General features: G+C 31.1%; 2 protein-coding genes and 1 long non-coding RNA gene across 6 annotated transcripts in view; 1 reads left to right on the top strand and 2 right to left on the bottom strand.

Annotated features, from left to right (window-relative positions):
- The window catches only part of LOC115232836 (phytanoyl-CoA dioxygenase), a 105,499-nt gene that overhangs the window by 82,223 nt on the left and 8,528 nt on the right, over positions 1-14,748 (top strand). The window contains exon 1 of one of the 2 annotated variants that reach the window (XM_029802966.1): positions 14,097-14,250. The exons of the other annotated variant lie outside the window; for it this stretch is intronic. Coding sequence (XP_029658826.1) covers positions 14,221-14,250 — 30 coding nt within the window. The 5' untranslated portion in view covers positions 14,097-14,220. Of the gene's footprint in view, positions 1-14,096; positions 14,251-14,748 lie in introns of those variants that run through there. 2 annotated transcript variants of the gene reach the window in all.
- LOC115232837 lies at positions 155-11,703 on the bottom strand. 3 transcript variants are annotated; one of them, XM_029802970.1, is made up of 5 exons: positions 6,114-6,455; positions 5,599-5,682; positions 1,594-1,863; positions 1,044-1,220; positions 174-830 (listed from the first exon to the last, which is right to left on the bottom strand). In XM_029802970.1, exons 3-5 carry the CDS (start codon positions 1,815-1,817, stop codon positions 665-667), a joined length of 567 nt encoding a protein of 188 aa, XP_029658830.1. In that variant the 5' UTR covers positions 1,818-1,863; positions 5,599-5,682; positions 6,114-6,455; the 3' UTR covers positions 174-664. The 3 variants fall into 3 exon arrangements, with proteins under 3 accessions (XP_029658828.1, XP_029658830.1, XP_029658829.1); XM_029802968.1 differs by lacking the exons at positions 5,599-5,682; positions 6,114-6,455 and adding an exon at positions 11,430-11,703 and having other exon boundaries at positions 155-830; XM_029802969.1 differs by lacking the exon at positions 6,114-6,455 and having other exon boundaries at positions 5,599-6,093.
- On the bottom strand, positions 6,854-8,118 carry LOC115232843. Its single transcript, XR_003883668.1, has 3 exons — positions 7,914-8,118; positions 7,327-7,496; positions 6,854-7,238 (listed from the first exon to the last, which is right to left on the bottom strand). It is a non-coding gene; the product is annotated as an uncharacterized LOC115232843 (long non-coding RNA).

Below are 14,748 nucleotides of genomic sequence, written 5' to 3'. Positions count from 1 at the left end.
TTTTATTAATACAACATATAAAAAAGTATGAATAATGATGTGTGGAAATATATTTTCATATTGTTCACATTTTCCTAATTTTTTAATATATTGACGATCTAGAACCGCAATATTATTTTACGCTATATAGGAATAATTATAATTTCTCGGTATTGTTATAAAATTTCATATAATATTGATGTTTTTTAATTTTATTAACATTATTAATATTGAAGTTAAACATATATATGACAATTAAAAAGCAATAATCACATTATTGATATAGTTTATGATAATATTATCTATTTATTACTTCTTACAATCTATTGCTAAAAATAATTGATTGTTACTTATTACTACAGCAGTTTTTATTGTTATACTTTCAACTCATTCCGCAGTCTTATATTAGATTGAACATCTCCAATCATTTTTTCAATTAATTTTAACAACCGTTTATCTCTATAAAACATACGCGTTTTTTAATTCTTATGTATGAGAATGCGAGTTTATATTTCATGCGTTTCTTTCTGACTCATTCACATTAATAGATTCGTCCTCCTGTTTAAAGATGAGAATTTTATGAAAGATAACAAGTGTGCCCTTTTTGCTTAATATCACGAGGATTACATATGCCTAATGACTAATGGCTGTAAGTCGATCGATTCACTCAAATATACGTCATAAATCATGCAGATTTCGATACTTTTCGAGTTTGTATAGAAAAATTATGGATTGGAAATTCATATGTTGCTTTTGAAAAACCGTCTATCACGAAGGGATAAAGCTGATGAATCTCGCTCTTCTTGTTGGCAAAATCTTCATCCGTACACCGTGGCAAAATAAACGGCAGTCTGAAAAATAAATAAGCAAAAATCTATTTAATGTAATATAATTTATTTCTTATATTCTCTTATTATAATATGTCTTAATGTTAATATTATGCTCTTATTGTATTACTGTATTACTTGTATTGCTTCTTTCTCGTGTTATCGTAAAAAGATGCATGAAAAATATAGTCATTTATAAAGACTGCCATTATTTATTCGCTATATTCTTAGTCTTACCTTGACGGTACGCATCTTTGTATCTCATATATTATAGTATTTACGCGCTTGTCCATTCCTGAAAGACGCATCGGTGAATGTGCGTAGAATTTTGTATTATTTTTCGATAGCTCGCGCCTTTTTTTCTCTGACAATGTTTTTGTCAGACTTCGAAGATTTTCTTTGGTTTTATCATAACTGAAATCAAAATTTCACATTGGATATAAATATGTTATTAAAAAAAAAAAAAAAAAAAAAAAAAAAAAAAAAAAAAAAAAAAACTGGCGAAAGAGAATTTTTCTCAATTATAAGTTCTGTCACAAATCTAATAATAAAATTTTCCTTAAGGCAAACGGAATTGGGAGATCCTTACTTGGAATTATTAATTTTGAATATTAATAACTAATCTTCTCGATAACATATTAAAATCCTGAAATATTAGCTATAAAAATAAAACTATATTTGTAATTTATGATATTGAAAATTTTATCATATATTTAGTTTCTAAAATATAATTTCAGGGGATGTAATAATGATATTTCTTTGAAGATTTCTCTGATATTTCTCTTACCTGTTGAATTTACATGAATCCAGATTCGGCGGTATATATACACATGTATAAGGTGTAATCGATACGACTGCATCTTCTGTCGAATTTGCGCTTTTTTTCATTATACTATTATTTTTAACAATCTCTTCGTTATCTAAATTGATAACTGGGTACGCATTTCCCATTATGACAAATAACTTCAAAGTAAAGAGAAATAAAAACGATTCCGACGAAATGCTCCTCATGGTTAGGTCAAAAGTCCTCAGCTGCGTAAATACACACGTTGCAATACTGAAAAATCGTATAAAATGTTTTACCATGATTTATTACAAGTGTTTTATGGAATTTCGCAATATATAAATTGCATGTAGCAACGGATTTAATATCAATGTTAATATCAATATTTAATATCTAAAATCCTATCGTATCACTCTCTAGTTGACCCTAATAAATAATCTGCAATGTGCACATATTTCCAGTTAATGCGTAGCTGTTGTTATCTATATAATTTGTAATCGCTGTTCATTACAAAAGAGATGTTGAAGAGCATCCATGTAAAAACGATTTCAAATATTCGCTCAGAGCGAGATTTTGCGTCACATAACTCATCGAGTATAATAAATACCCCTATTGCATTTTACAATGAATTATTAATTCCGACAATTAAACTGCACGTCGACGCATCGCGTCCCGATTAAAACGAAAATATGCTGGACGAAACTCGCTGATTCGAATAATTGCGAAGTGTTAGAATAGAAATAGAACTGTTAACAATGATAAATGTCTGTTATCTCGTGCAAACTACTGCGCAGCGCAGAGTCGATTTCAAGGAAATATACGGAAAACAAAGTGATCCGTTGTCTAGCGATCAAGAAACGCGAAAGTTTTACACGGAAAAAAAGACACATCCTTTCTCTGCTATTTTTGTTTATATCCTGTTTGCTTTATAATACGGTCTCTTTTATTACATCCTATCATTTTTATATTGTGCAATCGAAAATTATTATTGCAAACTGTTCGCTAGTAGAAGACAATGCGACTGTGTTCGATGAAAATTGCAATTACGCAGGTTGGATAAGTGCTAGGAACTTCTTCAAGCGCATTTAAGAAGATGCACATTTCGACGCTTTTTATAACGTTATTAAAAATTTATATTTAAATGCAAATAATGCAATTTACTTATGTAAATCGTAAGACGGATTTAATAGAAAATTCATATTTTATGCAATTATTTTTGTATTTCTGGAGTTAGCATCTAAAATCTAAAATCTAAAGTAAAGTAAAATAAAAATAAAGTAAAATCTAAAATATTAAGAATAAGTAAAAAATATGCAAGAAAAATACATGTAAATTATTATATGTATTGTATTATAGAAATATATGCTAATAATCTTAAATTTTCCAATGTTTTGTAAAATATTTCTTGCATGATATATTAATAACGTTATAAATGTAAAACTTATCTTTGAGGAATTGTTTCACCATAAATAGTTTATTATATAATTATTAAACATACATTGTTTCACATATAAAATCACTTCATAGATTTCTGAAAAGTTTTTGAATGTTCGTTCTGCTTGTCAACGCTATGCACGTAATGTCAATAGATATAATGGCTCGTATTTGAAGAGATATCGGAATAAGAATTGCGAAAACCGCATCTAGAGGGAGAAAGGGGTGATGAGCGCAAAATGTAATCAATAACAGCATTGTTCCATCGCGTTAGACACTTGTAGATATAGCATAATCATTCTATTAATTAGTTTGCGCGGCTCTTACGATCCTTGCTTCCTGCATTTGCGTGGCGCGAATGCCGCTATCATGGATCCTTCGTTCGTAATATTCCTATTAAAATTTTTTATCTACAAAAATCTATCACGCTAATCTCACAAATTTTATAAAAGTTCCCTACCTTTTCAATCCCTCGGGAATATTTATAGTCAACGATGTAGCGATCGCACAATCTCGCGACGGTATGACGGTTGACGCAGAAAGCACGATTGACGTTATTAATTATACGTCTCACCCGATTGTTCTTTAATTACGGGAGATATTTTTCGAGGGGGTAATTCCGCAACGACGATGTAAAATCGACGAGGACGACGACCATTGAACGGACGTCTTGTATAGACGTGAGCAATGTCCGCTTCTATTTCACGATATCCTTCAAGGATATTATCCGAACAACAACCTCGTGTTGGCAATCGTGCAAATCGTCGACGAAGAAGGAAGGAAAACTTCATTGCTATGACTTGCTGGCGTTAGAACACTAAAAAAGAACTCTTTACTAGATTCTACTACATTCGTCATTATACTATTCCGTCGACGCGACGCGACGTAAATGTGCATCCGCGAAGGCAACACCCCTGCGTCAACCCCGCGTAAAATAAACTGCTATATCGATAAAAGCCAAACGAATGAAGTAGAGCGACGGCGAACTCAATGTCTCGCTCCGACTCTTCTCTCCCTTAATTTGAATAATAATCTCATCATCCCTATGATTTAGTCGAAACGCCGCCTCTGCGTGTACGCCACGCCGAGGAATTGTCAGCATTTAATCACGCTAACATCTGACAGCAATTCGTCACTCTACGCGTTATACAGATATGGGCATGAGAGCGCATTTAGCTACGTGTTCGCTTAGAAATTTCGCCGTGGAAACGCGTGCCGTATAGGACTTTCGCGCTTTACTGACGGATCACGCTACGTCGACTTATATATGTACTTGTCACCGTATCACGCCAACAGTAACGAAACACTGGGACTGCGAGTAATTAACGATGTTGCAATCATAATGAATATCTGTAATATCGTAATGAAGATTGTAACCAGTAAAATATGACTGGGTGTTCGTAAGTAATACATTTATTTATTTATCGAACCTGTGAATTATGTCATGATATTATGTCTGAATTTCATATTTATTCTACGTTTAATTTCTTGTCGAGCAATATAAATGATAACCTCTGCAGGAATTTTTGTTTGGCAAAAATCAATTAAACATATATTTATCACAAGAATACGTAGATAAAAGAACTTCAAAAAAAAGTTCACTTTTTAAATTTCTTTTATCGTATTCTCGTTTGATAAGTTTATTACTATATATTTCATATCCATATAGGATACGTAGATAGAAACGCAATTTTTTTTTTTTTTTTTTAAGAGAATAGGTTTTTATATGAATATTATGGTGTGTTCAAAATACAATCAAGGACTAACTCATTTAGCTGTCAATTAGTTATTTGATATTTAAAAAATTTTGTTTTATATCTTTAAAGGAGCTTAATTTTAATGAACAATTTTACGCGAGCATAGTATTTTAGCTTTTTATAATTAATTTTGATATCTAAAAAATGATCCCTTAATTGGCGTATGTCTATATAAGATGAAACTTCCACGGCCAAGTATGGTAAAAATATATAAACTAAAATAAATATATTACTAGCGATAAAAGAATTTAGGAGAACTAGCGATACTAGCATAGATTATAAACTGCGCTATTAACGATAACCGAACGGGATTCAATCTTTTAAGAGGAATGAGACGGGTTATCACTGTTTGATATACTATTATAAATGCGTTCACGCATCATTAAAATATACCCGCGATCGTCTAAACTGCGTCCAAATATTACGTTCCATTAATTAATCAGTGTCCCCAAAAGTTGAACACCGAATATGCAGACAAGCATTTCAGATTCTATCTTGAACCTCGATCTTTCATATCTAGGATGGACAAACTTTGCGCGTTTTGGGCAAGAGAGTACTGTAATTTTTGTGTCAAACACAGATGATAAAGAAACTATTGAGTCCATCCGTTAGCATCCAAATAAACAAATTTCTGGCGCAGCAATTTATTTATTTGCTTATTTATTAGTATCGTTCTTGTGATTCAAAAATGTGCATTATTAGGAAAAAAAGGAGAACAAACAAACAGATTTTCTGGAAATATCATGAAAAATGATGGTTCTTTTGCACAGTACTTTGACAAATAATGACAAATCTAGCAAGAAAACCAAGGACTTACCTTGTGAATCTTCGAATTATTCTTCGAGGAAGAGACGCCCCTCATATAATTTTGCGATTAACTTCTAGCGTGCAGAGCGGTTTTCTGAAAATTTTTGCAAAGTAATGACGTTTCTCGCGAAGTCGAATTATATGCCTTGAACGATATCAGCTGTTCTCTCGTGGATCGCGACACAAAGAAGCGATTTTGGATCGCTCTGAGAAGAAACGAACAAGATTTTTTTTTAAGTACGATCGATTTCTGAGGATCGATAAAATATTGTAATAATCGTGGGTGACAAGACCGCGCGTAAACGGATATGCGTGTATCGAGGGAAGGCAGAAGGATGTCTCGGCCGATGGATGTCAGGGAAGGCGAATGTGAAATGCGAGCAGCGGACGGAGACGAGAGCCGAAGGAGACGACGAGGAGCACGTATAGAGCGTCCGGATTGACGTCGGCCGTGTTACTATGGCAGGAGAACTCGCGATATGTGTCTGTCGAAAGAGATCAAAACAACTAGTTTCAGGTCCCTACCACAAAGTTCTTGCCGCTTCTCTTGCCACGACTACGTCACGACGGCCACGAAGTCTCTCGTCGAAGGAATCGATGTCGCCGCCGGGGGTGTCAAGGAGACACAGGAATCGAGATTCGCGCCTCAAGTCGGGTGAAGTTACTCGAAATGTTCTTGCGATCGCTGCAATGCTTCTGTGCGTCCGTCATGTGCCGATTAAGTATAATTGCGCGATTTTTATATAGACAAGGCGTTAGAGGGGGGAAAATTAAATAGATTGTGATCGCGTATACTTCTGCGGCTGGTCGATTAATGGCATTATTTTATTTTTACGTTATCGTGAACTAAAAGAGAGACGAATAATAACGGACGCGGTAAATTTCCTCATGGTGTTTATAATGTATATGAAAAAAATGAGAGAGAGAGAGAATCTGAAACACAGAGCAATTTAAGTGAGTATTCCCGATACTCGATTATAAATAGTTATTATTTTTTGAATATATTTTAAAAAATAAAATAGCTATGTTATAATAGCACAATTTTTTTCTATTACGAGTAATGACGAGCATAAGCACGAATATTAATAGAGCAACAGCGCGCGCGAAAAATACACAAGTGTATTTTTTTCTAAATAAATAATCACAGACAAATTTTAAAATCGATTTTTTCAAATCTCAAAACATCACGATGAAGAAAGAATTGAAATTTAATTATAATATTATTAATAGAAATATAAATAATTAATAGGGTATACAGTAATGTAATGTAATTGTATATTTATTTCAGCTAACTAGATTACATGTAATTCAACTATAATACGATAGTCATTGTATGTGCGTGAAGGCAACACAATCTTTTTAGAATAATCGAGTTTATCGCTATTTCAAGATAATAAGTTTAATTTTTGATAATTCTGCTTAAAATAATAAGGTCAGGTTGATGTGCCGCATGCTGTAAAATGTTTCCGATATGTCACATTTTACAAATAAAAATAAGTAACGCTTAAAAATGAGTTATACACGTGTGCTTTCGTATCGCATCTATAACCCGGAGGTCAGTCAGAAGTCGATTACCATTGATTTAATCTAGAGGTCAGGCAGTATTTTCGCGCTATATGCAATGTTAATGATTACTCCATCCTTTAGCATCTATAAACAAATATTGCGATCAAGATTCAACGTACAGGTGAACTGTATCGTATCTTTTATAGCTGACGAGAGATAAAGACACTATTACCTTGATTTTGTCAAAAGGTTTTTGCTGCAAGGAGAATTTTGACAAAATACGTCTGTTAGCATCTAGACATTTGTCATTCTCTTCTATTTTCAATTATTTTTATATTTAAAATTTCACACGTATCGATTTTATATTTTTCAACAAAGTGTATCATCACATAAATACCCCGCCTAGAAATAATAATGATTTTTTATAAGTTTACAATAAAGTGAAACAAAACATTGTTCGCTTAATGATGTCGCCTAAAATAAAAATGTATTAAAAAAATTATAATTTTGCTATTATTTTATTTTATTATTAACTTAATAATTATGTATATGTTGTATGAATATCATTTTCTGCGGATTATCAAAAAATACATTAGCTATTATTTTTTAAATATCAACAAAAAATAAACAACATACAGCACACAAGGGTTTGTTTTTTTTTTTTTAAATAAATAATCACGAAAATATTTGTCGCATAAGAATATAAAGTTAGAGCATGCACATGTCGTCCGCATATCTACTGGAATCACATAGGAAACCGATATATAATAGCGTCGATATCGAGTCGGTTTCCCGTCGCGAATTACTAGCCACGCGCACCGGCAATCAATTGCACGTCGTATAATTATCGTTTGTCCGGAGTTTGTAATAACTGATTAGACCCAAGGCCTTTCTCCTAGGTCTCCTCCGTTGCGCGCGCGCAAATCTCGAGGATGCCACTGAAGGCAACCGGGAGCGCGCAATCCCGCTGCGCGATCACCATCGGCAATTTAACAGAGTAAGTAACGGATAATTGAGCGCCAGCTTTTAATTTGCACGTGATCGCGTACCGGTGCACGTGCACCCAGCACGTGTGCGGCCACGGATGTAAGAGGGTCGGCTCGCGACGCACGTGAGAGAGGCTCGGCGCCGCGGTGCACGTGTACCCCGTGGAAAACGCACACCACGACGCGATTTGAATGCTTCTACAGGAAGCAATGCGTGCGCGCGTAGTGCACAACTTGGTCCGATAATCCCGATAATGGAAAATTAACCATCCGCATAACACGCGATCGGCATCATGAGACGTTCTCTCTTCTTGCATCCTTGCAGTCCTGTTGACAAGACTAACTAAGAATCGCTGCGATTCCGATTATGCATTTTGGCGATACGATTTAAGAATTGTCTTTAACTATTCCTTTCTAAGAAGCAAGATAAATATTCCTAGAACACGATATAGCTATTAGTTTTCAACTTATGTGAGCATTATGAAATATATACAGAGAGTAAATAAACTTCTCCAACCAAAAATATTTCTGTCACTTAAATTATAAAATAAAGATATTAAATTGTAAATTGTGACGAATCAAACCTAAATAAAAATATGTATATTTTACAAAATTTTGATAAATATTATAGCCAAGCTATTTAAACAAATAACTTGATTAAATCCTTCTCTTGTCAAATTCATGTAAATATATCAAAAATAATAAGTATCAAGAAGGAGGGCGAAAAAAATTAGCAAAATTCTTACGCAGAATAATATACAGTTTGCTAACACATTATCTTTATAATTTGTTTTTATGATCTACTTTGTTTTTATAACTAGTGTCGGTATTTAAGAATTACTGCTACCTCAATGCGAAGTGACATTCCGCAAAAACGTTAATAAATAGTACCAATAATTTATGAGAAAGTTTAGTTTAATAATTCTTATAAATATTAAATATATTTCTATTAATTTTTTATAATATAGATTAGATAAATATACTGAATTTAATAATTTAATTTTTTTATTATTATTAACAATGACTTTTCATTATTATCATTGTTTTATCAGCACTTCAAATACCTTTGAATTATATTACGCCAAAGTAATCGATATGTTCTCTAAGATTTGTTATCAAATGATATTGAAGTTGTAATAACACGAATTAAATATTTTTCTTGGCTGGTGTTTTGGGAGGAAATACATGAAACTCGAATAGAAGAACTCAGTGGAGAGATTTCATCTACTTTTTCAAAAATTTATATAAATAATTAAACAAAGAGATTATTATAATTCTAAGATTATATTAAATGTAAATTAAAACTTTTGAAGCTTTTAACTTATTATAAAAAAGTATTGCATTAATTTTTTAATTGCATTTAAAATCATGAATCTTGTTAACATATTAACTGAAATTTTGTGTTACTAAATTTTTCTAACTTGAACGACTAATCCTACTAAAATAAATTTTTTTTTTTTAATTTTGCATATAGATAATATGTATATTTGCAGTTAGATATGTGAAATTTTAATTCTTTTCCATCGCTAATAATACAAGAAATCTATTATTGACTTCGCACACATCTTTTTATCAAAAAATTATCATTATAATTTTTGCGACAAGAAAGGTCATTCTGTTTGTTAAACATACCTATTACCAAACACTCATGACAGGACATCCATAAATTAAGTAACTATATAATCTCTTGTTACACATCATTTATGCGATTGAAGAGCATATCAAAATATAATGTTTAAACTAATTGCTTCAAACAAAAAATACGGATAAAATATGTCGTATGAGTTGCGCAAATGAATCGTTTATGAGATAAGATTACCTAATGAAGAGATGTGTGATATGAAAGAAAATCGGTGACTTTGGTCATATAGGAGAAGTGACAAAGAGAGAGACAGGGAGAATCAAAACATAAAACAAATAGATTGGTTAACCCAGAGAGGCATGTGGACTCATCGACCTATTCACAAGATCCATAATCACATTCTTAAGTCATAGGCTCTTCGTATTTTAATTCTTTTAGTTTCTTTCTTTTAACTTCAAAGCCACTCTTTAGTTAAAGTCACTCTTTAATGGCTTTAACTGTAGCTAATATCTTCCGTTTTTATTTGCAACGCCATTTTATTTTTTCTTTTGCCTATTTTTTAATCTTACTAAATTTTATGCAGATCTTACAGTTTAATGTTCACATGTTATTGATACAAAATATTATGTATATATTTCTGAATAGTATGAGAAATGATCAATCACATGTTACATGTCTTTATAAATTGAATGAAAGTTTTATGTGTGTATAAAATTTATTTTATGTTATAATTCCTTTTTTGTATTATTTTCTGTAATTGTTTAACAACATTTAAAGATAGAAAATGTATCTTTATTTTTTATATATTTATACAATCTAATAATTATATAAATAACTATAAATAGTTTTAAATTTTTACTATAGCAAATAGAAAAATAATTAGAACAAAATTATTCTTTCTAAAAAACAAAATTTTTCTACATGTTGAGATTATTGTCACATTCAAGAAAAACTTTTTGCGTCCATAACTAATCATCGCGTACGTACGGCAATTTAATGCATAAATGCATACATAGTGATCTTTCCATAGGGGCACGCAAAAGCGCGAAAATAGAATTACTTTATCATCAAATTAATATCTTATAAAAAAAAAATTAAGATACATCTAATTAAAATTTAATGTATTCCACAATCTAATGTAATATTAATTTAATTATATTGGATATCCCCGCGTAAATAACAGGATTCTCTTCAATTAGAACATCTAAACATCAAAATAGAATTTGTATCTTGTATTTTTCGCTTTAAACGGATAAATGATCAAAAATAACTATCGCTATTTATTATTTACTTGGACAGATAACATATCAAGTGATTCAGATGTTGTGTAATCTATGTGACCTATGTATATACTACTAAATTTGATCATCTAATTCCATATATATATTTATATATATATATATATACGAAAAGATTATGTTACGTCAATCTTAAGATCATACGATTATATAATAAGAATATGTGAAAATCTGTTTAAAAAAATATCTGATGAAATAGAGTAATTAAATTTCTATTTACAAATTAAATAATATTTAAATAGTCTCAACTATTCATCTTAATCATCTCATCGTGTTGTAATACGTTGTGCTTGTAAAAATACGTTTGTTTTCTTCTTTTTATATATTGTAATCGCGTTACGAATATACATAAAGAAGCGAGTAATTAATATCTTACTCTACGTTGCTCTGCGGCAAATGTTTACGACGGGAAGCCGCATACGGCGGCTACAATTAATTCGAGTCGAGTTAAGGCGCAAAGAGTACATACCTGGCAACGAACCAAGATGTTATATTGCAAACACGCGTATACACAAAGTTATCCGGATTTTCATCCAACGAACAAATCGAGTTACCGTATAGCGGACCGGTGGACAACGGCCTCATTTGCCGTAGCTACCTCTTTCTCTCCCGGTTAAACTGCCCCAACAATGCCCAACACCCGACAGTAATAGCGCAATAATGCCGTAGCTAAACTGTACGATATAAAAAGAAACTAAGTCAACAGCTGGCTTGGCTTACAGTCAAATGGCACCTGCACTATATTCTTGAATATATATCGAACTTTATTCCTGTCGACGGCACTTATTAATCTTTGATGAATTACGTTGATTTTTTTTTCAGTGAGGGGGAAAGTAGCAAGGAAAGTATAAATTGATCTACAGACATTACTTTATTGCTATCGATGATATCGACTGTTAAAATATCAAGGAACAATCGTCAACTTTTCAAAAATTCTTTACTTCAACGAAAGGTGACAGTTCTGCCATTCTATTCTCTCTCTCTTTCTTAAACGAAGAAAGTATAATTAATTCATAATGATTGAAATAAAATCAATATTAATAATATCTATACAAAGTTTCTGTACTTATGGATTTTCTTTGAAATAAGATCAAATAGCACGAAAACAGAGAGTCGTCTTTAGATAAGACCAATGAATAAATTTTGACGTATATTATGTATTAAGACCAGACACGCGCGCGAAAGAAAAATAAATTTCGGAGCGCTTTCTACTGGAAAGAAAATTTTCTTCGGTATTTAGAGAAATTCGACTTTAATAAATTCGCGTCGTCTGCTCGTGTAAATTATACGAGCCCACGCAAGCGAAGCGCGCGGAATTATTCGCCGTTAGTTCGGCGCCGGCTTCTACAGGGTCGCCCAAACGGAAGCGTGCATTATATGTAAGTTATCCACTTCGGTGAAATACTGGCCATTAACGCGACATAAATTATAAATATGTAGAGCATGAAATAAATCATAAACATGTGGAGCACGATAAAAAAGATAAAGAAGATTGCTCCAAACAAAATGACAGTGCTCTCTTATCGTTGCTCTCAACTGAACATTTTTTTAATTCTATCGTAATTATACAAATTAATTTTAGAGTACTTTTGTCTCTTTTATGAAGATATCGCAGAAAAAAATAATATGTTTAAATTTATCTTTCTCTCTTTTATTTAATTCACATGATTTATAGTAAATCTATAAAAAGAAAAGAGAGGGAGAAGTAACACACTAGAAAAATATTACATACATATCTTTCACATATAACTAATTTTACGAAATATTATGTATTTTTTATGTTTATATAAGAAATAAGATCAGATTATATTTATATTATATTTATATTATATTATATTATATTTATATAATAAATTAATCTCTTATGTAAATAAATTATTCTTTCCGAGATATATAAACGATTGAATGTGTAACTGAACGAAATAATTAATTAATTAAGTTAAAAATTATATTTCAGCAAAAATAAATCAAGAAATAGAGAAAATAATAGGTTTATTTATTTCACAACATTAATCTATTCCGTTCCTTTCTACAGAAATCTGTGTATTTTTAATGTTGCGCTAAATTTGAGATAACCTGTAAAACTCGACTCTTAGAACTTTACTTCCTGAACATTCGTTACGAATGGCCGAGTGTCCGACTGATCGTACCGAGTACCGAGTGAAGAGGACATTATGCTGAAACAATCGGGCTTTTATATGCAGAATTTTATAGAATCAATAAAGAACCATATAACATGAATCTCTCTTTTTTACGTGTACTACTTAAATTATTATAGTATATATAGCAATGGTTTACTTAGATACAATTTTGTGTGAATTTAAAGATATATATCGAAATATTTATTTAGACAAAGATTTATAATATAAGTTATTTATGTATAATTATTAAGATTAAATAAGAATGGTAAAGAAACCTTGACGATTTAAATCTATGTCATTCTATCTTAATAATTTATCGAGATATTATTAAATAATTAATTCATTGTATCATGTTATTTTGTTTTAATAATTAATTAATAACTATAATTAATAATTTCAATTTATATTATATTATAATATATAATAATTTCTCTACAATTATCATAAAGATTGAATAAAATATGTATAGGATGATATGAAACATTTTTGTAACAATTATTTTATTACACTATTTTCACAAATAAAATTTTCAATAATCATGATAATAATTACAAAAATTTAGTAAGACTATATAGCGTACTTAAAGTATTGATAAGCAAAACAATCGAATTATAAATGAGAGATAAATTTAAACATATCTTCTTTTCTTTTACAATTTCTGCATAAAATTTGTGAAAGTATTTTAAAATTTTAATTTGTGTTATTTAAGTCATCAATATTAGCAAAAATGATACGTGACAAATAATTAACTTTACTTTATAGTATAAATGTTATGTTGGACAGAACTTTGTAAAAAGATAGATATTTAATAATCAACTGAATACACGAGATAAATTTGATTCAAATTTAAATTAAATTCATAATTAAATCAGGTAAATTTGCGAATATTTTGAAAATCAAGTTCATGAGTTTCTTTCTCGAGAGCCCGGCGAGAGATGAGTCGCCAGCAATTCTTGTCTCGCCTCGTACAGCCAAGTCGTTGGATCGACTTCGTATATCCGCGAGGCTCACCTAGTCATTTGGTGCGAGCACTCGGTCGCGGACGTGTTCGAGTTCACTCTGTCTCGTGTTCAGCAAACAGGTTCAGGAGCGATCGAATTGTGAGACCGGCGTTTCGATATGCGTAACACGATGGACATCCGAGCGCAGGTGAGCCTCCTGAGACTCTGTCTCTTTCTATATCGCGTCCTATACAATGGAAAAGATTCGAGTCGACGCGTGTCGTCGAAGCCGACATGTGGACGGTGATGTAATCGATGACGTTTCACAAACAAATTTTTAGAATAAATCATATTTCAAGAAATTTGTTTAATAAATGATAAGGAAGGCGGTATAGCGGAATATGATTTGATTGCTTTAAACATATATCGTTTATTGTTATAATACTTATGAAGAAATGTGTATGTATGACTTTGTATAATTGGAGCGTTCTTAAAGTTATGTTAATATGTATTTTTTTATCTTTTTAGAATCATGATAATAATAAAAAATACATATATGCGAAATATATAACTTCCTGTGTTGTTTGGTACGATATAATAATAATCTATGAATATTTTTATTGTTGTATTGTATATTAAAATTAGATATATTTTATTTATTTATATTATAAATATAGAATTTATATATTTATATATATATTTTTTT

This window comes from Formica exsecta, unplaced genomic scaffold, assembly GCF_003651465.1.
Source record: "Formica exsecta isolate Colony F162 unplaced genomic scaffold, ASM365146v1 scaffold15, whole genome shotgun sequence".
NCBI classification, from domain to species: domain Eukaryota; kingdom Metazoa; phylum Arthropoda; class Insecta; order Hymenoptera; family Formicidae; genus Formica; species Formica exsecta.
The sequence above is the reverse complement of the archived record's forward strand: the minus strand, read 5'-3'. Positions and strand labels throughout refer to the sequence as shown.

Excerpts from the sequence above, each read along its gene's own strand:
- LOC115232837 (XM_029802968.1), bottom strand. The coding sequence starts at position 11,545 with ATGAGGCCGTTGTCCACCGGTCCGCTATACGGTAACTCGATTTGTTCG. Across the intron at positions 1,864-11,429 it reads ACATCTTGGTTCGTTGCCAG|TATTGCAACGTGTGTATTTA; the intron begins GTATGTACTCTT and ends ACGATTTTTCAG. Across the intron at positions 1,221-1,593 it reads GATTCATGTAAATTCAACAG|TTATGATAAAACCAAAGAAA; the intron begins GTAAGAGAAATA and ends TTTTGATTTCAG.